The sequence below is a fragment of the Canis lupus genome, chromosome 14, assembly GCF_011100685.1.
Source record: "Canis lupus familiaris isolate Mischka breed German Shepherd chromosome 14, alternate assembly UU_Cfam_GSD_1.0, whole genome shotgun sequence".
Lineage (NCBI taxonomy): Eukaryota > Metazoa > Chordata > Mammalia > Carnivora > Canidae > Canis > Canis lupus.
In genome coordinates, this window is record NC_049235.1 from 18,755,582 (window position 1) to 18,779,580 (window position 23,999).

The following is a 23,999-nucleotide window of genomic DNA, read 5'->3' on the forward strand; positions in this document are numbered from 1 at the left end:
TTAGAGGATCTTGGCTAGAGTTTGGTCAAGGAGAGAATCTTTGATATGGTCAGCTTTAAAACTCTCACCAATCTGATGAATGAGAATCTGTGTCTTATTTAATTTTAATGTACATTTGCCCTATTAAAGAGTGAAGTTGGACATGTTTTCATATGTTCAATGGCCATTTTTGTATCTCTACTTGTGCAGTTTGCTTGTGACTTCTTCCCATTCTTCTATAGGATGTTTGGTCTTTTTCACCAAAACTTTGAAGAGTTCTTTATAAATGCAGGATATTAATTCTTTGTCATGATATATGTTGTGAATATCTTTTTAAGTTTGTCATTTGTCTTTTGATTTTGTTTATGGTGCTTTGTTTTGCCATGTAAATTCTTTTTAAAAATTTTATGTACTAAAATGTATCACATCTTAAATTTTATTATCTCTGATATTTGAGTCCTAAGTAAAACAGCTTTCCCTGTATCAAGCTGATAGAAGACTTAACTTAAGTTTTCTTCTAGTGCTAGTTGAGTTTTAGTTTTTACTTTTTAATCTCTTAACAACTTGGAGCTTATTCTTATGTATGGTATGAGGAGTGGGTTATTATTTGTATATATACATGTTATTTTTTTGTATTAATTTTATAACCTGCCACCTAGCTGAATTATTTTATTTTTTGAGTTAGTTTTATTATTGGTTCTCTACAAATTATATTCTAAATATATTAACATGTCATTTTCAGATAGAAATAGTTTGATTTCTTGTTTTCCTGTTTATTTGCTTCTTACTCTTTTCTCTAGTCTAATCACATTGACAGATACCTCCAGAACATTGTTAAATAGGGGTGGGGATAGTGGGCATCCTTATCTTGTTCCTGACCACAGTGCTTATGCCATAGTTTCCTTATCTTAAGGAAATAACCATTTTTATTTTTTAGGAGTTATTATTAGGAACAGCTGTTGAATTTTGTCCAAAGGTATATTCCAGCATCTATTAGGATAATCATTTGGTGTTAATATGGTGAATATATTAATAAATTTCGTAAGATTGAACCATCCTGCCATTCTTGGCATAAGCCCAACTTGTACAGTCTGACTCTGGAGTTTAACAACTCCTTTATTTTACAACTTCCTAGTTGAGTTTCAGAGATTTGACATGCTTGCACAAAAGTGAACTGAGCCATACAAGTTAGTATTTTTATTAGTTGCTTGATGAATGTTTTAATAGACAAGGAGCTTAGAGGAGGGAAAGATCATTACGGAGAGAAAAAACATTTTGAAAGAGAGGACCACTACCAACCTGTGCTATATTAAACGTCAAATACACCATAGCTATATTTACTATGTAGTTTATTTCTACTAGCTATTTACTTTGGAGGGCTTAATATACCAGTCTTACTAGCCTTTCAGTGCTTTATCAGCATGATTGGTTGTGGTAGATTGATTTAAAAAAGGAAAAAAAGCTATGAAATCTCAAATGATGAGACAAATGCTCCATTATAACATCCAAAAAAACCAGAAAGCCAGCAAAATAGATTGGAGGCATCACTCTACCTGCAGAAAAAAAAGGGCAGAATGACAAGCTGGTAGTTTATGCAAAGGATGGGGGGGGTGGGCGGATTCTACTTATTTTCATTAGTGAGATTTGAGACCACATAGCCATGTTTTATAAAATATTATTTTAAATGTTATTAATAGATATGGAATATCTATAATATCCTTGTGATTTCTAGAATTTAGAGATTGTCAAAGGTACTTAATTTACACAAATGACATGATTGATTTTCCTTTTGCAAGTTGTGATAATTTTTAAAGTTGACTTTTTAAATTTTCTTTAGCATGTTACACCAGACAGCTATATTCCATGTCTTGCTGACCTATGCAAAGCATTGTGGGAAGTTATGCTCAGCTATTACAGGACTATGGAATGGCATGAAAAGCATGACAATGAGGATACTACTTCTGCTTCTGGTAGGGTATTATTTTATTTAAAGACAACTATAAATATGCCATATTGCTGGGCTAAGGAGAAAGAAAAGGGATAGCCATGCTTTTAGGATTTCAGGGACTTAGGTGACCATAGGTGAAATGCTCACCGAAGAAAGTCATTCAGCTTCTATAAAAGCTCCATTACCTTTGGGGATTAACTGGGCCAAAGGACTTCTTAAGTACAGATATTACCAGTTTTCAGGAATATGTAATGACAGCTTTAGGACTAAATTATTAACAAAGAGCTTTTAAAAAATTAATTGTAAACTTGGTAAGGCATTGGTCTGTCCAATTTACTGTAAAATTAATGCTAATGTTTAATATTAAATCTATTTGCTAATTTTCAAGTTTTACTAATAAAGCTAGATTCTAAGAATTAGTAATTATATTTTTCTGGGGTGCCTGGGTGGCACAGTTGGGTGAGCCTTTGGCTTAGGTCACCATCCCAGAGTCCTGGGTTTGAGCCCCATGTCGGACTCCCTACTTAGTGGGGAGCCTCCTTCTCTTTCCGCCTTTCTCCCCACCACCATGTTCTCTTCCTCTCTTTCTCAAATAAATAAATAAAATCTTTAAAAAATACAGCAGGACTTAAATTTCATAAAAAGCAAGGTTGTAAAATATTAATCTTTGAATGGAAAACACCACTTTAAATGACTATGGTATTGTCAGCTACATATAAAGAACAAATATTTGAGAAATTATATTAACTAGACAATATGTTTAAATTACTTCATTTGTATAATTATATATCTTAAGTGGTTATCCTTGAACAATAGCTTAGATTAAGTATTCAAAATAGTTTTATTTTTTCTTTTTATTTTTTTTCAAAATAGTTTTAAAAGTAATAAATGTTTTTATCCGTGTTCTGTTTAATATGGGCAAAATAAATTATACTTCACAAGTTTTCTGTATTGCATACAATTTAATGTAGCTAAGCAAATTATTTTAGTAACTTCTAATTTCTGAGGTCTTGGTTTCTATGTTTGGGTGGATGGAAGAATACAAATGGTATTGTAGGATTCTGGTAGTACAGAAGACATAAGTTTAATATTTGTCTTGATTCTTAAGCTTATAAATATAGATAGCAAAAAATAGGAAAATTTTATAGAAGGATTTTCATCCTTTTATAAATATTGCTGGGGGGGATGATAAAGGAAGGGAAAGAGGAGAAAGCAAGAGAAGAGGTGGGCATTGAGTCAGGTTTCTAGGTCAGACTGTTTTTAACCCAACTCCTATGCTGTCATCCCTGTACTACCTCTATGAGCCCGGGCTTTACAGTCAGAGATACCTGGTTTCAGATTTTACTGCTATTTTCCAAAGATGAGAAATGAGACCTCAGTTTCTTTCTTAAAATGGTAGGTAAAAAAAACAAAACAAACCTCAGGAACACATCTAACCTGTAGGTTTGCTGTAAAGTTTAGGGAAAATGTAAAGTCCTTACACTATAGATTGTTAATATCAAAGGAAATAGGTCAAGAGATGATATTAATAATGATGGTTGATGATGAAATGTCCATAGGCCCTTTTTTCTTTTTTTTTTTTTTAAATCTCAGGTTACTTAGGGAATTGCTTGCTGGGACTCCAGATCTTCACAAGTTTATCCTTTTTTAGCAACTTTTATTTTTTTCTAGGTGCAGAAACTCAAGACATTTCAGCACCTCTTTTCTCTTTTCTAATACATTATTTAAGGAGAAACCAGACAAAATTTGGAACGAAATTAATACACACTTCAGATACAGGATGAGAGTTTAGGGGACAACACATACTCATCATAGTGAAGTTTGCTTTTTTGCTTCAGGCTCATAGTTTGCGTGTATTGTTGTATATATGTATGTATTTTCATTGGGGTGTAGAGTCATACTTAAAACACTCTTTGAGCCTTATATACTTAATCCTCTTCACTACAATTCCTTGACTTGATTCTGTGTATCTTAAGAAGGTCAGGACTCTGATTAGCTTAACAGGTGACAATATATAGAACTCTAAAAAGTCATTTGTTCACCTGAAATTATTCCTTTCATATTCACATTAAGAAATATAATTATAGGAGTCAGTACTTTGAAAATTTTTCTCCACAGAACTTCGTAAAGCTGATAGGGTCTTAAGAGGTCATCTGCTGTAGCTCCATAGTGATACTACTGGTATCCTAACATTTTACCATTCTAAAGTAAAACTCTAAAACTGTTGTCCAGGTGAACTGTCCTGAGCTGCTGGGTCCCTAATAGCCAAACCCTACAGTTAATAAGGCTTAACCTGTTGGAGAGTGGTCAGATGTACATTAGGCATGAATATGGGGCCTGGCCAATGCAAGGGCCTTTTGCTGGTTACCAGTGGTCATTATGCTAGCCTGAGATGAAATAATATCCTCAGTTGTTCCACACAGTTCATTCCATACAGTTCACATGCCTTCAAAAAGGCATAATCTTTTAAATATAAATGTATATAATTGTATTTCAGTTGCTTTTATGAGGAAATTTGTTTTGAAACAGGTCTACCTGTTAAAGTGGGGCATTGTCAGATTATTTATCTGGAATGGATAAGATTATTCTGGATCATGAAAAATGTAAACCATATGCATCATTACCTTACTGTGCGAGCAGTTCTGCAGTTTGTACCCTTGTCAACATAGATGTTAACTGATAATTAAGTTAATGAGTCCTGTAATGCCCTGGCAGTAGGCAGTATATAAATCATTGAGGACCCTGTCTCTGGGATCACCCTAATCCTAACACCTGTTTTAGACATTGTTTTGGTTGTATAAATATTAAACATATTTTCTGTATTTTACATAGTCTTACAATATATGAGAGTTAAAATGACTTCTTTGGAAAAAATGTAAAGCAAATCTGAAAACGTGTATCCTCTTTTTTTTTCAGAAGGGAGTAATATTGGTACTGAAGAAACTAATTTTGATCGTGGCTACATAAAAAAGAAATTAGAACATGGACTTACACGAATATGGCAGGTTTGGGTTTTTTATATCTTTTTTTTACAAATGCAATAGAAAGTTTCACGTCAAAGTTATTTTAAAAATTCAGTGTTTGAATTTTCTGTTATTTGTATTCCTTATAGAGTTAATTCTATGTTAGTTTTTCTTTGGACTAAATCTGTCATTCAATTTCTATAATTTAGTTCACAATTGTATTTGACTATAAGTCTTTTAATTTGAAAATCTCCATTGGAAATATACGTCTATTCCTTGTATATTTCTGCTTTTAGTGTCCTAGCAAATATATGCTTTCCTAAAGAAACTACTTTCTTGTTGAGATACTCTTTATTTTTATTTCATTTATTTGTGTTTTCTATTAATTTTAGGAAAAGGATAACTAAATAGGTCCCATAGTTGGGCTGAATCTAGTATAGAATGAAAAAAGATTTTCGCAGGTAATGATTTTTGTCCCTTGAGGGCATCTTACATGTTTATTGGCAGAATGTATCTACATAACTTTTTTTTTGCAGTTTAATAGCATAGTTGTTATCAGATAATTAAATTTGTTAATTTGTTAAAATGTATTACTTCCTAGATAAAAGTGTAATTTCTTTGAAGATAACTTTTTTGTTCTTTTCGGACTGTTCTTTTGGATCATATGGTAATTCTATTTTTAATTTTTTGAGGAACCTCAATACTGCTTTCCACAATGGCTGCACTGATTTACATTCCCACCAGTAGTGCATAAGAATTCCTTTTTTCCACATCCACACCAACACTTGTTATTTCTTGTCTTTTTGATTTTAGCCATTCTAATAGTTCTAAGGTGATATCTCACTGTGGTTTTGATTTGCATTTCCTTGATTATTAGTGACATTGAGCATCTTGTCATGTGTCTGTTGGCTATCCATAGGTCTTCTTTGGAAAAATGTCTACTCAGGTCCTCTACCCATTTTTAACTGGATTATTTGGAATTTTTGGTGTTGAGTTTTAATAATTATGTATTTTGGGTATTAACCCCTTAATATTTTATATAAACTTACAATATATGAGAATTAAAATGATTTTTTTGGAAAACAAAAATGTGTGAAACGAATCTGAAAATGTATCCTTTTTTATTTTCAGAAGGGAGTGATATGCATTTGCAAATATCTTCTCCCATTCAGTAGGTTGCCTTTCCATTTTGTTGATGGTTTTTTCACCATGATAAAGTTTTTTATTTTGGTGTAGTCCCAATACCTAGTTTTTGCTTTTGTTTTCCTTGCCTGAGGAGACATATCTGTATACCACCCAGGCAACCCTATTTTGAGTTTGTTTGTGTGTATGGTATAAGAAAGTGGTCCATGGGGCGACTAGGTGGCTCAGTTGGTTAAGCACCTGACCCCTGATTTTGGCTCAGGTCCTGATCTCAGGGTTGTGAGATTGAGCCCTACATCAGGCTCTGCACTCAGCAGGGAGTCTGCTTGGGGATTCTCTCTCACCCTCTCTCTGCTCCTCCCTCTGCTCTCTCTCTGTCTCTGTAAAATAAATAAGTAAATCTTTTAAAAAAAAAAAAAAAGGAAAGTGGTCCACTTTCATTCTTTTGCATGTAGCTGTCCAGTTTTCCTAGCATAATTTATTGAAGAGATTATCTTTTCCCCATTTGTATATATATCCTTGCCTCCTTTATTGTAGATCAATTAAATGATCATTTATCATACAAATGTAGATTTATTTCTGGGCTCGCTATTCTGTTCCATGATATATGTGTCTATTTTTGTGCCAGTACCATACTGTTTTGATTACTGTAGCTTTGTAGCATATCTTGAAATCTGAAATTGTGATACCTCCAGCTTTGTTGTTTTTTCTCAAGATTGTTTTGGCTATTCCGAGTCTTTTTTGTGTTTCCTTACAAATTTTGGTTTACTTATTCTAGTTCTGTGAAAAATTCTGTTGGTGTTTTGATAGGGATTGGATTAAATCTGTAAGTTGCTTTGGATAGTAAGGACATTTTAACAATATTAGTTCTTCTAGTTGATGAGCATGGAATATCCTTCCATTTGTCGTGTCTTCAGTTTCTTTCATCATTGTTTAATAGTTTTCAGAAAAAAGGTCTTTCACCTTTTTGGTTAAGTTTACTCCTAAGTATTTTATTCTTTTTGGCACAATAGTTAAGTGGAATTATTTTCTTAATTTCTCTTTCTGCTACTTTGTTATTAGTTTATAGGAACACTACCAATTTCTAGGTAATAAGTTTGTATCTTACAACTATACTGAATTCATTTATTACTTATAGTAGTTTTTTGGTCTAGTCTTTGTATAATATCTATGTATAATATCCAGTGACAGTTTAAATTCTTTCTTACAAATATCAGTGCTTCTTATTTTTTCTTCTTGTCTGATTGCTATGGCTAGGACATCTACTACTGTGTTGAATAAAAGTAGCAAGAGTAGGCATATTTGTCTTTTTCTTGATCTTAAAGGAAAAGTTCTGTTTTTTACCATTGAGTATGATGTTAGCTGTGGGTTTTTCATATATGGCCTTTATTATATATTAAACTACTTTTTAATTTACCATTAATTGTAGGTTTGGGCTGACTTTTTTCTGAATATTATGTATACTGGAAAGGGAAATCTCATACTAATTGAGTATATGTCTAAGGTCAGATATCAGTTGTTTCTTATTTAATCTCCTGATTTAGTCTCCTACTAATAGACACTAATTGTACTTAGTTGAAATTGTAGTATCTATGATAGAATTTCTGGTAATTCAGTTCCTTTGAAATATTGACCTTGCATTTTATATAGCTAGTTTTCATTCAGTCTGGCAACTTGATATTCCTTGATGTGTTAAATATGAGGTTTAGTTTAGAGCCGTTCTCATTTAAGCATTTGGCCATTTGGAAGTGATCATGCTTTTGAGTATAGATTATTGTGTTGTAGGTTTCAAGCTTTAGAATATCTTATCTCTACCACTCCCAAGTCTCTTTGGGCCTCCACCGCCATTCTCAACTAGTTCTAAAACAGTATTTTGCATACTTTAGGAACTCTTTGAGTATTTGTTAATTGAAATTACAAGGCTCAATTCAATTGCAAAAAGTAAAAGCTCTGAAAAACAAATGTTTCTTTCATAACACATTCAGCAGGCAAAGCCTGACCAGATTTGGATTCTTTCAGCAGTAGAAGCAGAAGAGTATTGTCATAAAGCTTTTTTGTAGTATTTATTTATCTCATTAAAGTGAACATTTATATGTCACAAGAGTATTAATGTGTTTTGTTTTGAGATACTGCCTTAGACCCCAAAGGGTGTTAAACGTATATGCTATAATATGCCATAATGCATTTCTAACATCTGAAATCTTGAATTCTAAAGCACAAGTGAGCATGTGACAATTTATATACGTTTATCATAAATTTATTATAGAGATAATGAAAAATGAAAAGCATTAGAAAATATTTAACCTTTTGACATAAAAACTAAACTCAAAATCAGAATGACTGATTTTTTATATGAAAATTTTATTTTCCATGCATTTTTTACTCCAATAGAAAATCTGTAAGAAGAATAGTTGTATCAGTTGTACCATTTGGTAGACACTGTGGATTTAAGAACACTGTGGTGAACCCATGGTACTTGACCTTATGGAGCTTACAGATCTAACTAGATGGAAAGTCTCGATCTTCCAAGATTTTCATTTTCATCTTTAAGTATTTGATATGTAAGAAATTAGTCATATTATTCTTATGCATCTTTTTTCTTTTTACTATAGAGAATTGGGGTTGCAATATTCTTTTTTTTTTTGGTGAACTTGAGATTTTCTCTACATCCTAGAATGCCACCCACTTTAAAAATTTTTGCTTGAGCATTTGGAAAATAACCATGTATTTCTTCTTTGTGGTGGGAGTTAATTTCTAAGTATATATTAAAGCAAGCTTATCATTAATTGTATTATTCTAATCTGTATCTTTATTTTTTCTTTGTTTCCTTGGCCTGTGTAATTCTGAGGGAGGAGTTTTAATCTTCCAGAAAGATTGTAATTTTGTCAGGTTTTTGTTTTATTTCTAACATTGGCTTTTGCTTTTTATACTTGGATGCTATGTTGATTGATGCTGCTATGCTAATAACCACTTTACCTACCTTCTTTGTATGTAATTCCCTTCATTAATTTAAAAAAAAAACATACAGTTCTTTTGTCCTGAGGCATTTTGCTGTGAATTCTAGTTTGCTTTATTATTACCATTGCTGTGTTTATTTTGTTCCTTTTTTTCTTTGACTGTCCCTTTATTTTAAATGCTTTTGGATCATGTTTTAGTTGTATCCTCTATAAATATAAAAGAAATGTTATTTTGAGACAGAGACTTTATCTTTTAATTGGGCAATTAAATCTGTTTATATTTTTATTAGTGTTTTGCTTTTTTATTACTATTTTTATTAGCGTTTTAATTCATACTTCTTTGTTAGAGAAGCTAAACATTTAAAAATCCATTAATTATTGATTGATGAATTATTTACTCATTTTTTGTTTATAAATTCTAAATGATCTATGTGATAATGAGTAATCTTTTGTATGCAATCATATATTTTCACTTATTATATTTTCAGTGTGCAGATGATCACCATTTTTATGAGGTCAAACCATAACCTTTATTCTTTGTGACTTATGGTAAATTTCTTTTTCTTTTTTTTTTAATTAAAAATTCCTTTATTTTTTTTCCTGGTACTGTTACCACAATTTACAGGGCTATATACTTGATGTAACAAAAAGGAAAAGAAAAAGAAAAAGCTACAACAGTATAAGGGCTCAGAAATGTACATCTAATGGACACTACATTGCATTAATCAATAGCTGCACTTTTTGCAAACTGGACCTATGGCAGTCCTGAGCAGCAGGCTTTCCTGTTAAAGCTGTAGTAACTTTTCTTACTATGGATCATTGTTCCCTCTATGGCATTTTTTTACAGTTCCTCTAATGTATTTGGGACAACTGTCTCAAAGTAACCTGCAGCTTTCCTGACAGCTCTTCACTCTCTCCTGCTAAGATCCGTAGTCCATTTTTCTGAATTGTTTTAGAGCCTTCTGCTACCGTATCCACCACTTCCACCACCAGATCCATAACTACCACCATAGGGACTGCCTGAGCTTCTTCCACCAAAATTGCCCCCCTTCATGGGTCCATGATTTGATTACTGTTGTCCACTATAATTTCCAAAATCATTATGATTCCCACCACCAATGTAGTTACCTCCAAAATTTCCTTCTTCATTATAATCATCATATCTTCTACCACTGCCACCATATCCACCTCCTTGGTGCTCATATCCACCGTAGCTTCCTCTACTTCTATAACCAGGACTGCCATCATAGTTATCACCATCATCTCCAAATCCATTATATCCACTATCACCTCTTCCATAACTACCTCTGCTGCCACCACCTTTACGTGGCACCATAGCCTCCTCTTCCATAGAAGTTTCCACCACAACCCATAATGTTACCAGATCCACCTTCATGATGTCTTGTGATCCAGCAGATGGCATTTCTTATTTATAAAGAATAAGAAATTCACTTCACAGTTATACCCATTGATAGTGTGGTACTTCTGAACAATTTGATCAGCTCTATCATGATCATCAAAAGTTACAAAAGCAAATCCTCTTTTTTCCACTCTGCCTGTCTTCCATAACTTCGATGGTTTCCATCTTGCCATACATTTCAAAGTAGTCTCTCAAATTATATTCTTCTGTATCTTCTTTAATACCATCAATGACAATTTTCTTCAGTGTAAGATGGGCACCAGGCTTTACAGAATCCTCTCTAGAAACAGCTCTCTTTGGTTTGACTACAGGACCATCAACCTTGTGTAGTTGAGCACACAATCCTGCATCCATCTCTTCAACACAAGAGTAAGTCACAAAACCAAAACCCCGCAACATTTTGTTTGGGGAAGTCTCTCATCACCGCACAATCTGTAAGTGTGCTCCATTTTTTAGAATGTTCTCTTAAACTATCATCTGTAGCTTCAAAACTCAAACCACCAACAAACAGTTTTCTCAACTGCTCTGTTCATTTGGATCTTGGCCTTCTTCCCCAGCAGTGGTGGCAACTCCCCAGGAGTTGGGCTGAGGGGCATGACTGGGCAGCAGTTTTACTTCTGTTTTGAGCCCAGACTTACCTCTTCCAAATTGAATTCAATATCTGTGCTATATTTATTCTTAAAATACTTTTTCCTATGTAAAGCTCAGATCAATATTCATCTGGTAATTATAGATGTTTATCTAAACTTTCTATTAATTGCTATCTCCCTAATACCTAGAGTACTGTGTAGGACATTTAATAAATACTCGGAAAATATTTTTGCTTTATTGGATTAATTTTTAATGTTTTACAAACATACAAAAACATTTAATCCATTTATCTGTCTTTTGATATGTGATATAAAGGAAGGAGAGAGGAGTTTTTTACCCCAAATCTAGTTAGTTTTCCCTTTGCTACTTTCTGAATAATCTTTTTTCTTGTCTCTGTCTGTGATGCCTCCTTGGGAAAAGGAGACTGAAGGCAGGGAGATCCGGATTCCAGTCTTAGCCTTGTCATTCATGGGGCATGTGAATTTAGGCAATTACTTGACCTATTTGCGGTTTTTCTTCTCTTAGGAGGATAGTAAATGCCTGCTCAACAGAGCTGTTTTAGGATTAAAGATAATATGTAAAGTTCTTAGCATAATGCTGACAAAGAGTAAATAATCAGCAAGCAGTAGTTTTTACTGCTGTTTATTAAGCTCTTGTATATATATTAGCACTATTTCTGAGTTGTTTGTCCTATTTTGTTGATTATTTGGGAACTGATAGTATTCTTCTTTTAAAAAAAGTTTTTAATATATTTAATACAGGTAGAAAAAGTCTTTCAACATCACTTATAACTTTTATTTTGTCTTTCTGAAGCTTTATAATTTAAAAAGAGGTTACTGCCTTATTTATATTTCCAGTGAATTTTAGAATGATTATTCATAGGAGAAGTTTTTTGTGATTTTGGTTAGAAATTCACTGAACCCCTACGTTAACTTGGAAAAGTTGACATCTTTACACTCATTCAGTCCCTTGACTCTCATTTTATTGAAATTTCTTTTGTATCCTGTTAGAATTGTTAGTTATTTAGGCCTAATGTTGCCAATTAAAATTATTCCTAAGTATATTTTTAATATTCATTTTAGGGATCCCTGGGTGGCACAGCGGTTTAGTGCCTGCCTTTGGCCCAGGGCAAGATCCTGGAGACCCGGGATCGAATCCCACGTCGGGCTCCCGGTGCATGGAGCCTACTTCTCCCTCTGCCTATGTCTCTGCTTCTCTCTCTCTCTCTATCTGTGTGACTATCATAAATAAATAAAAATTAAAAAAAAATCTTAAAAAAAATATTCATTTTAAATGAAGTCTCTTTTATTTTAAGATACTACAGTAGAAGTACATGAAAACTTATTTTTTATGTATTGCACATAATCACTTCCCAGAGTTATTAATTCTAATTATTTTTTAATTGATTATTTTAATTATTTTTGATTTGGTTATTTTGAGGTTTCTAGCCTACCAAGTCACACATAAATGATGATGATTTTTATCTTCATATCCAACACAAGGATATAATTTTTATCTTGCATATGTGTATGTATTAATAGTAATGATTATTGCCATTACTGTTTTTATATCTGATGTTATGGGATTGTCTCTGTGATATCACTGTAAGGATATTGGTTATTTGCCTAAATGTATATTCTTAAGAATGTATTTCTGTCTCATTTTAATGTATAACTGTAGAATAAATGGTTCTGGGAACTTACATTCTATATTTGGGCTTGAAATATTTTTTTGTTTTGTTTTATAGGATGTTCAGCTAAAAGTAAAAACCTACTTGCTTGGAACAGATTTGTCTATATTTAAATATGATGATTTCATCTTTGTTTTGGATATAATCAGCAGGTACTATGTGAGATCTTGTTTTATTCTTTACTTCGGTTTATTCAAACATGATAATCAAAGAAATCATGAGTCAGTGAGTTATCACATATAACTTTTTCATGGAAATGAAGACATTTGAACATTCATAATCAAATTTCTGCTGGGAGTGTGTGTGTTTAAATATTTCTGCCCTTCAGATGTCTGTGAACTATAGTGAATTTGTGAACTTTAGAATTTCTCCAAACAACCATTTTTATGGTTTGTTACCTTTGAAGAAAGATGACCTGGACTACTTTTGTTCTGTAATAAGGATGTTGCTAAATTTATATAAATCTTTTTATCCACCTAGGTTGATGCAAGTTGGAGAAGAATTTTGTGGTAGCAAATCTGAAGTTTTGCAAGAATCCATTAGAAAACAAAGTGTCAATTATTTTAAGAACTACCATAGGTAAGAACTCTAATAAAATATGAACAGACTTACTTAGGTAATAAACTTAATATGTCTAATGCTTAAACCTTATAGCATTAATTAGTTTAAAACAATTACTTTTGAATTTGAAAGAATTTGTCCTTTGTAGTTCTTTTTGCTATGGTGAAGGACTTATTTTTTTTTGCCAAAAATATTTTAAAATATTCTCCTTATTTATTGTAAATTTTGATAGGTTGCTTATCTTGAGAGTCTCAAAATGTTGAACTAAATATTGAACCAATTTCTTTATGGGTGAAAGATGATTATTATTGCAGAGTTCACCAGAAGAATTTGGCCACTATCCTCTACGGTGTGGGCTAGTAAGGAAGTTAGATCAGTAGAAGCAGCATTCACTGAGGGATTACTTAAAGCATCTGCATTTTATTTATTTATTTTTTAATTTTTCTTAAAAAAAATTTTTTTTATTGGAGTTCAATTTGTCAACATTTAGCATAACACCCAGTGCTCATCCCACCAAGTGCCCCCCTCAGTGCCCATCACCCCCCATCCACCTCCCTTTCCACTACCCCTTGTTCGTTTCCCAGAGTTAGGTGTCTCTCATGTTTTGTCATCCTCACTGATATTTTCACTCATTTTTCTCCTTTCCCTTTATTCCCTTTCACTAATTATTATATTTCCCAAATGAATGAGACCATATAATGTTTGTCCTTCTCCGATTGACTTATTTCACTCAGCATAATACCCTCCAGTTCCATCCACATCGAAGCAAATGGTGGGTATTTGTCATTTCTAATGGCTGAGTAATATTCCATTGTATACATATACCACATCTTCTTTATCCATTCATCTTTTGATGGACACCGAGGCTCCTTCCACATTTTGGCTGTTGTGGACATTGCTGCTATAAACATTGGGGTGCAGGTGTTCCGGCATTTCACTGCATCTGTATCTTTGTGGTAAATCCCCAGCAGTGCAATTGCTGGGTCGCAGGGCAGATCTGTTTTTAACTCTCTGAGGAACCTCCACACAGTTTTCCAGAGTGGCTGTACCAGTTCACATTCCCACCAGCAGTGCAAGAGGGTTCCCCTTTCTCCACATCCTCTCCAACATTTGTTGTTTCCTGTCTTGTTCATTTTCCCCATTCTCACTGGTGTGAGGCGGTATCTCATTGTGGTGTTGATTTGTATTTCCCTGATGGCAAGTGATGCAGAGCATTTTCTCATGTGCTTGTTGGCCATGTCTATGTCTTCCTCTGTGAGATTTCTGTTCATGTCTTTTGCCCATTTCATGATTGGACTGTTTGTTTCTTTGCTGTTGAGTTTAATAAGTTCTTTATAGATCTTGGATACTAGCCCTTTATCTGATAGGTCATTTGCAAATATCTTCTCCCATTCTGTAGGTTGTCTTTTAGTTTTGTTGACTGTTTCTTTTGCTGTGCAGAAGCTTATCTTGATGAAGTCCCAATAATTCATTTTTGCTTTTGTTTCTCTTGCCTTCATGGATGTATCTTGCAAGAGGTTGCTGTAGGTTGCTGTGGCCAAGTTCAAAAGGGTGTTGCCTGTGTTCTCCTCTAGGATTTTGATAGAATCTTGTCTCACATTTAGATCTTTCATCCATTTTGAGTTTATCTTTGTGTCTGGTGTAAGAGAATGGTCCAGTTTCATTCTTCTGCATGTGGATGTCCCAATTTTCCCAGCACCATTTATTGAAGAGACTGTCTTTTTTCCAGCGGATAGTCTTTCCTGCTTTATCGAATATTAGTTGAGGGTCCACTTCTGGATTCTCTATTCTGTTCCACTGATCTATCCAAGTACCATGGACTTTCTTCAGAGAGTTGGAACAAATCATCTTAATATTTGTGTGGAATCAGAAAAGACCCCGAATAGCCAGAGGAATATTAAAGAAGAAAACCATAGCTGGAGGCATCACAATGCCAGATTTCAGGTTGTACTACAAAGCTGTGGTCATCAAGACAGTGTGGTACTGGCACAAAACAAGCATCTGCATTTTAAAGTAAGAAGGCTTTAAAAGAAGGCATGATATTCAGAATCTAGTTACAAAGTCAAGATTATGTATTACATTGCAAAACAGTCACTACTGACTTTAGAAAGGGTGATTTGGAATGGTTTTGGGAGTGGAGGAAGGTGAGAAAGAATGTTTAATTAGCAACATGATTGTATGCTTAAAGCAGCATTAAATTGAGAGAGCTGTGTATTAGACCTTTCCTGATATAAGGTAGAACCTATACTATATCCCTTATATATATTTTATCATTTTAATTTATATCTTTTTATTCTATTTTTTTTCCAGAATTTATTTATTTATTTGACATAGATAGAGAGCACAAGGTGGGGGAGCAGCAGGCAGAGGGAGAGGGAGAAGCAGGCTCCCTGCTGAACAAGGAGCCGCATTCGGGGCTTGACCCCAAGACTCAGGAATCATGACTTGAGCCAAAGGCAGACACTTAGCCAATTGAGCCACCCAGGCACCCATGCATTTTAATTTTTGTAATTAAATTTTTATTTTGTTGTTGTTATTTGGTGCCAAGGAGAGTAAATATTTTGAATTCTGCTTTTTCTCCTTGTTAAGAAGAGTTAATAACTGATCACAGTAATAAGTGCCATGTCAGAAGAGAGATTATTAGATATCAAACCATTGATGAATTAATTATTAAGTAAATTTAAGTACAAGTGTTCTGTGCTATTATGAACTATTAAATATGTTTTGGAAGAGACTTAAATTGATCCTGTTCCAAAGTAGAGCCTTTGAGTTTTGTAATTGAATTGAAAAGAATGTTTAGAAAAAATTTTTAAAAAGTTTAATTGATTAAACCTCAGGAAAACAGCGATAAGGGGACAGCATGAAACTCTAACACTGCCTTTATTTGTATATTTTTTTCCTGTTAAAAGTTAAGCCCCGCTGAAACAGATGGCTTGGCTTTTACACATTGCTGTACTAAAGGAAGAGTTTGTAAATCATAGATGGGAAAGGATAAGGAACTCTGAAGGAGCTAGAAGCCTCACTTACCTGTTAGAATGAAAGCATGACAGATGTGCATTTCCCAAAGATTACTTTTAGTAAGATAACCAGGAGATCTTTTGGTGTTCTTAGTGATTGCACGATGTGTACGGTGGAAAAAATAAAAACTACCCTGATTTATTTAATAGTCTCCATTCTGCATTCTATTTTACTTGTCAAAAGGTGTCTGTCATCTATGGCAGCTAGGTCTGGGCATTTCTAGACCATGACCATGATGGAGATTCCTCACTACAATTCACCTTGGTGAAATTAGAGATTATAGAAATGAATTATTAAATGTTTCCAAAACACTCAAAATTTTAATGGACTTCTCTTGAGAAATATTTATGAAATTCATTTCCCATTGAAGGGGCTGTACAGTATTCTTTGAAGGAGAGCTGGACTGGGAGGTAGTAGACTTGGGTTCTTATTCTACATTTGGTGTTTGCAAGCTCTCTGACACTAGACAAATCATTTAACTCTCTGGGCTATGTTTCTATCAACTGTGAAATGAGGTGACTAGACAAAAAGGTCTCCATAAATGTTGCCTATAGATCTTGCCCTTTTTTCTTGCTGTGTTGTAAATTAGAATATCAGCATAGGTTAAAAAGTAAAGACTTAACTTTTTTTTTTTTAATTTTGTTTATTTATTCATGACAGACACAGAGAGAGAAAGAGGCAGAGACACAGGCAGAGGGAGAAGCAGGCTCCATGCAGCAAGCATGACATGGGACTTGATCCCAGGTCTCCAGGATCACACCCCAGGCTGAAGGTGGCGCTAAACTGCTGGGCCACCGGGGCTGCCCAAGACTTAACTTTTCTTTTTTTTTTTTTTTTAAGATTTTATTTATTTATTCATGAGAGACACAAACACACACACACAGAGAGAGGCAGACACACAGACAGAGGGAGAAGCAGGCCCCATGCAGGGAGCCCGTCGCGGGACCTGATCCCGAGTCCCCAGGATCACAACCTGGACCCAAGGCGGCACTAAACCACCGAACCACCCCGGCTGCCCCAAGACTTAACTTTTTACAAAGTATTCTTCTCTATCCCCGGTATCGAAATGAGTCTAGCTTATTATATACTGGCTATGGTCATTATTTCTCCAACAGCTGCCATTTGGCAAATTATGATAAAAATCACTTCGTAAAGTTAGTGCCAACCATTAGTGTGTTTTGAAGTAATCTCTTTCTTTATAAACCAAGATAAACTTAACAGGTGGTTTAGAAATGATGCCAATATACCTAATACTGAATTGACATTAGCTAGTGATGAATCTAAATCTATTAAATTCCAATTTAATATCATCTCCACCAGATCATACTACATAAATGTTTAAAAGCACTGTGAAACATGATGAAATATAGATCAATTGGGTTTTAGTTTTGTTAATGAAAGTGTTAAAATATGCTTATAATTTGTTTCATAGTCCTCTATGGTCAAATAAAGCTCTTGAGAATGAAGAAATTCTTAGACTGAATTATTCTTAGAGTCCACTTGGGCTATTGGTTTAAATATGATGGCATACTAAAAAGGTGAAAATATAAACATTTTACTCTTTGGGTGGAACATCTATAAAGTATAGTCATGTTGCTTATTGTAGTTGTATAAAAGTCATCTTTTTCTAGGGCAAAATTATATGATACTGTGAGAGAGCACAGTCTCTATCAATGTGAATTCTCATCTTACAAAAATATAGGTTTTATTTCCCCAAATTCCTTTATGTTCAGCACTATACATCCAAAAGCTATCATTCTTCTGTCAGATGTTGTATACATCCAAAGCTATCATTCTTCTGTCAGATGTTGCAGAAATCCCTAAAGGTCCAGCAACAGGTGTGAAAAGAGGGGAGAGGTCACCTATCCTAACTCCCATTTCCTGAGTAAGATAGGTTTATTTTTTAAACATCTTTAAAATGTGTGTTCTGGGATCAAGTTTATTATCCATATACTTCTCTTTGTTTTCTACCTGGAACAAGTGATTTAATCTTTGTATTTTGAGTACTGGGCCTTATATTTTCTGGAATTCACTTGCTTTTTCTCCCCCTATATATTTTTCTGCCAAATAAGCTCTTTTGGTTAAGGTTTCAGAGAGGGTAGTAAATAAGTGATCAGTAGTTTTAGTTTTTTTATGATAGATTTCAAGAGTTTTTTTTTTTTAAGGAAACAATCTAACAAATAGATTTAAATTTACCATGTCCAACTTATGCTTTAACTACTGTTTTTGTGTAACAAACTATCTTGAAATGTAAGGGTTTAAAACCACCATCATTTTATCTTTATTTCATGTAATCTATGAGTTGGGGGTTTAGGAAAGATGAACTGAATGAATCTTCTGCTCCTCGCAGGATTGGCTGAGGTGACTGAGTAGTACTCAGCTGATGGTAGGGTTTGTCTAGAGGATCCAGGTTGGTTTGCATGCACCTTAATGGAGATGCCTAGAAGGATTTACCCATTTGGGTTTGTTAGCCAGAGTGCCTATACATGGCTTTTCCAGCATGATGATCTCAGAGTGTTTGGACTTCTTATATGGCAGCTGGCTTCCCACAGCACTAAATTGTCCAAAAGACCCAGACAGAAGCTTCATGGCCTTTTCTGATGTAGGCTTAGAAGTCATTCAGTCTTTCTACCATATTCCACTGAATACAAGCATGTCATAAGACTACCCAGATTCAAAAGGAGGGAAATTTGATGGGGGGTGGGGGTAGTAAGGTCATGTTGTAGGAGAGAATGTGTGCGAGATAGGAGATATTGCTATAACTCTCTTTGCTATATTCCTTGGGAAAGTAAGAGAAATATTTTTTAGTAAACAAGTGTTCTTGGGACTTGGTTATAATGGTGCCAATAAATTAAGTTATCTTTAATATTTAAAATATTGTAAACCAGATTATATGAAAGTAGAAACATTTACATCTAAACTATAAAACAGGGGTTAAATTTTGGGGTTAAAATGAAAACAAAGTCTTCATGGTGTATATCTGAAATCAGACTAACTCCTTCTGCAATAGTATATAATAATAGGGGGTAGATCACTATTTAACTCTTCTGAGTTTGTACCGTTATTATTGATTTTGAGTTTTCTTTCTGTTGGTAAAGTGGGGCAGTGTGGTGTTATCAGTGGCCTTGGGTTCCTACCTCTTTTCTACTTACTAGCTTTACCATCTTTGTAATTTGGTTTTCTTTCTTCTCTGAGCATCAGTTTGCAAGGCTTGGGGATCCCTGGGTGGCTCAGCAGTTTAGCGCCTGCCTTTGGCCCAGGGCGCGATCCTGGAGTCCCGGGATCGAGTCCTGCGTAGGGCTCCCAGCATGGAGCCTGCTTCTCCCTCCTCCTGTGTCTCTGCCTCTCTCTCTGTGTGTTTGTCTATCCTGAGTAAATAAATAAATAAATCTTTAAAACAAACAAACAAATAAATAAATAAGACAGGCTTGTAGTGGAATGTTTACCTTCCTCGAAGTACTTAATTTTATCATTTGTTTTTAGACCCTACCTTTTATTGCATCAAGTCTTTTGTCGGTTAATTAAAAGATCTAGATTTCACACAGTTCTAATTCATAGATTTTTTTCCCCTTTAATCTGTAGGTCAGCGTATTTGAGATGCCTCTTAGATTGGTTATTGTCTTTTTTACTATATTTGCCCTTGAAAATCTTTTAGTTTTATTTTAATTGTACCTATTCTTTTGTACACCACAGGAGCTTCTTTGTATCCTATTTGTCTTGTTTCTTAAAGACATAGGGGCACCTGAACTGCTTAAATAATAATAATTAAGATTGCTTTTCACATAACATGTCAGCATTCATTTCTGTTATTCAGCATTTGATTGCAGTTTGTAGTTTATGTACTTACTGCTTTTGCATCATAACTTCATTCTTTATCTGTATTAGTAGAGTCAAATAGAAAAAAGTAAAATGCAAATCTTCCAATTTGTGTAAAAATGTTCTTGGGCAAAGAGATGTAAAGGAAATTTTCTGTAGCTCTAGTGAATCAATTTGGATAATATTAACCAATTTATCATTCACAGTCACAAAATAAATAGCTGTTTGCCTTTGACTATGTTTTTTCAACAGTGGTGCAATGAAAAGAACAAGATTTGGAAATCAGAGCCCTTTCTTTGCTGTCTATTAGTCATGACCTTATGATCCATCACAAGTGGATTGATGTTGCCTAAGGCTCTCTGTAGCCATATTTTCAAAATAGGCCTGCCTTTATTGCAGACAGTTTAGTTAGGGGAGTGAGAGGATTATTAAGGTTTTATTCTCTTGAAAAAAAATTTATTATGGTATAATATAAAAGTACATGCATCTTAATATACAACTCCATAAATTTCTAAATATATGTATACCACATAAATGAATCAGGTTAAGATACAGAATTTTCCACTACCCTCGAAGGATCTCTTGTGTCCTTTCTCATTCAGAACCATATTCTGAATGTAATGCTATTCTGACTTATATCACTATTGATTAGTCTTGCCTGCTTTTGAACATTGTATAAGTATTATTTTATGCCATTCTGAATTGTTTTGCTTTTTATTTAAAGTTTCCAGTCGTTTCTTACACATACCCACACACACACACACACACACACACACACACACACACATATAAATATGTTGATTTAGTTGACCTGAAATTCCTGTGATCTGGTAATTGGGTCATTCTTTTGAATTTTCTATGTATACAGTTATGTCATTTGTGAATAATGATGGTTTTGTGTATTCATTTCTATTTTTTGTACTAGTTAAGACCTCTGGTAGAATTTTGAATAGAAGTGGTGACAAGGGGTGTCTTTATTGTATAGTGCTTTGTCATTAGGTATGATATGTGTGGTTGGCTTTTGTACTTTATCTCATATTAAAGAAATTCCTAAGAGATGAAGTATACTTTAAGTCAAAAAGTATTGCTAAAAATAAGGAGAATACTTTCATAATAAGAGTGTATTCACTAGGAAGGTATAACAATCCTAAATTTGTATGCCTCTTCTGACATAACTCCAAAAAAACCCAAAATATTTAGACTAGAAGGAGAAATAGGTCTATAATCATAGGAGTTTTTTGTATGCCACTTTTAGTGATTGATAATGGAAGCAGAAAAAAATCACTGAGGATATGTGTTTGACTAACATTTCATAACATTTGCCTCATTTGTGTGTGTGTGTGTTTCTGTGTGCGTGTTAGAGAGACACAGACACAATAATTAGAGAGTACATATTTTTTCAAGAGCACTCAAGAAGTTTATCAAAATCGATCATCCACTGTGCCATAAAGCAAGTTCTTTAAAAATGTCAAAGGATTGAAATCATAGAGTTCATATTCTCTGACCACAGTGAAATTAAACAGGAAGTAAATAGCAGAGATAATGAGAAAATCTACCAGTTTTTGGGAATTGAGCAACCTATTTCCAGTGGTGTAAGAAGAAATAATATTGAAGGTTACAAAATCTTTTTAAATGAATACTGATAAGAACCATGGCATCAAAATTGAAGATTTACCCAAAGCAGAGGGAAGAATTTCTAGCTATGAGTGCAGTTTTTTGGAAAAGAAGAATGTTTGAAAAACAGTGCCATAACCTTCCATTTCAAGAAGTTGCAAAAATGACAACAAGTTAAACAAAAGAAAACAGAGGGAGGAAAATGATGAGTAGAAAGCAATGAAGTAGAAAGCAAATGTATAATAGAATTCTATAAAACTTCTAACAAGACTGAGCAAAAAAAAGAAAACACAAATTACCAATACCAGCAGTTTAAAAGAGGATATCTAGGGAATCCCTGGGTGGCTCAGCGGTTTGGCGCCTACCTTTGGCCCAGGGCATGATCCTGAAGTCCTGGGATCGAGTCCCACATCGGGTTCCCTGCATGGAGCCTGCTTCTCTCTCTGCCTGTGTCTCTGCCTCTCTCTCTCTCTCTCTCTGTATGTCTCTCATGAATAAATAGATAAATAAAAATCTTTAAAAAATAAAAAATAAATAAAAGTGGGTATCTGTAGATCCTAGACATTAAAAATATAATAGTGTATCAACTATACTTCAATTTAAGAAAAAGAATACAACAAATGGGTAGCGATATAGATACATAATAAAATGATAGGAACAACTTTATGCTAATAAAGTTGACAATGTAGATGAATTGACCAAATTTCTTATAAAGACAAACTTAATAGGCTGACAAAATAAAATATAGAATATCTGAATAGACCTGTGTCTTTTAAAGAAATTGAATTTGTACTTTTTAAAAACATTTTCATCTCTAGACCTGCTGCCTTCCCTGGTAAATTCTACCCAACATTTAAGGAAGAAATATCAACACCAACTCTTTTAGGTAATAGAGAAAGAAGGAATGCTTCATAACTTATTTTATGAAGCCAGTATTACACTAATACCAAAAAATAACAAGGACATTACAAAAAAGAAAAATTACAGGGGAGTTTCTCATAAGAACATAGATGCAAAAATTCTAAACACATATTAACAAAACACATTCAGTGGTATCTAAAAAGGATAATGACATCAGAAACAGGTAATATTATAGGAGAACAAGTTTGGCTAAATATTTAAAGTTAATTTAATTTACTAATTTATAAAATATAGGAAAAATCCCCTAAGAATCATCATAGTAGGTAAAGAAAAAAATTTGATAAACAAATTCCACCCTATTTCATAATTGTAAGAAATCATGTTTGTGTATAATTTTTACTTTTGATCTAATTATAGCCTTACATTTAAAATATGTCTCTTGTAAACAGCTTATAGTTATCTTGTTTTGTTTTGTTTTTAAATCCAGTCTGATGATTTTTGTATTTTGTTTGAACTGGGTTTTTTTTCTATTTCCATTTGATGTATTTATTGGCATAGTTCGGTTTAAATCCATCATATTGCTGTTTTATTTCTAAAAGTGTTATTCTTTTTCCATATATATTTTGTCTTTCTTTCTTTTGGATTGATTATGCATATTTTTTATTTTAATACTATTTTTTTTCTCGGCTTTTAAAAAATAGATTTCTGTAGTAGTTACTGTCATTTCAGTATGTACCCCTATTCTGTTATAGTTGACTTTAGGTTAATATACTTCCAGAATAGTGCAAGAACCAACTTTGTAACTGCATTTATCTTCTCTTATGCATTTAGTATTTTTATATGTTCTTATCTATACTTTTACTTTCTATCTTATATCCTGTATACTCTTTATGTAGGGAGTTCCCTAAGCTGCTTTTGTGAGAAGTTTATGGGAGGGCTTCAGCTCAGGGGAGCTGGTACCTTTATCACTGTAATAGTTTTATATTTTTTTATAATAAATTGACATGAGCTTAACAGCTTAAAACAGCATCCATTTATTATGTCACAGTTCTGAGGTTAGAAGTCTGGATCAGCTTGTCTAGATGCTCAGCTCTTAGGTTTCTCACAGGGCCAAAATCAAGGTATCAGAAGGGTGGGGCTCTGATTCGAAGGTTTTGAGGAAGAGTCCACATCTGAGCATATTCAGGATGGTGATAGAATTCAATTTCTTGTGGCTTTTAGGACTGAGATCCCTATTTTCATGGTGGCTGTCGACTAGGGAACATTCTCAGCTTCTAGAAGCTGCTGTCTAGTCATTACACAAGACCCCTTCCATCTTATTCCTTAAATTTTTTTTTAAGATTTTATTTATTTATTAGAGACAGAGAGAGAAAGAGAGAGAGAGGCAGAGACACAGGCAGAGGGAGAAGCAGGCTCCACACAGGGAGCCCGACATGGG

General features: G+C 33.8%; 1 protein-coding gene across 4 annotated transcripts in view; it reads left to right on the plus strand.

Annotated features, from left to right (window-relative positions):
- VPS50 (VPS50 subunit of EARP/GARPII complex) overlaps positions 1 to 23,999 on the plus strand; it is a 132,521-nt gene that overhangs the window by 59,357 nt on the left and 49,165 nt on the right. For all 4 annotated transcript variants that reach the window (XM_038556829.1, XM_038556832.1, XM_038556830.1 and 1 more), the window contains 4 exons: positions 1,817 to 1,949; positions 4,844 to 4,932; positions 12,749 to 12,843; positions 13,172 to 13,270. In XM_038556829.1, the coding sequence (XP_038412757.1) occupies positions 1,817 to 1,949; positions 4,844 to 4,932; positions 12,749 to 12,843; positions 13,172 to 13,270 (416 nt within the window). The remainder of the gene's footprint in view (positions 1 to 1,816; positions 1,950 to 4,843; positions 4,933 to 12,748; positions 12,844 to 13,171; positions 13,271 to 23,999) is intronic.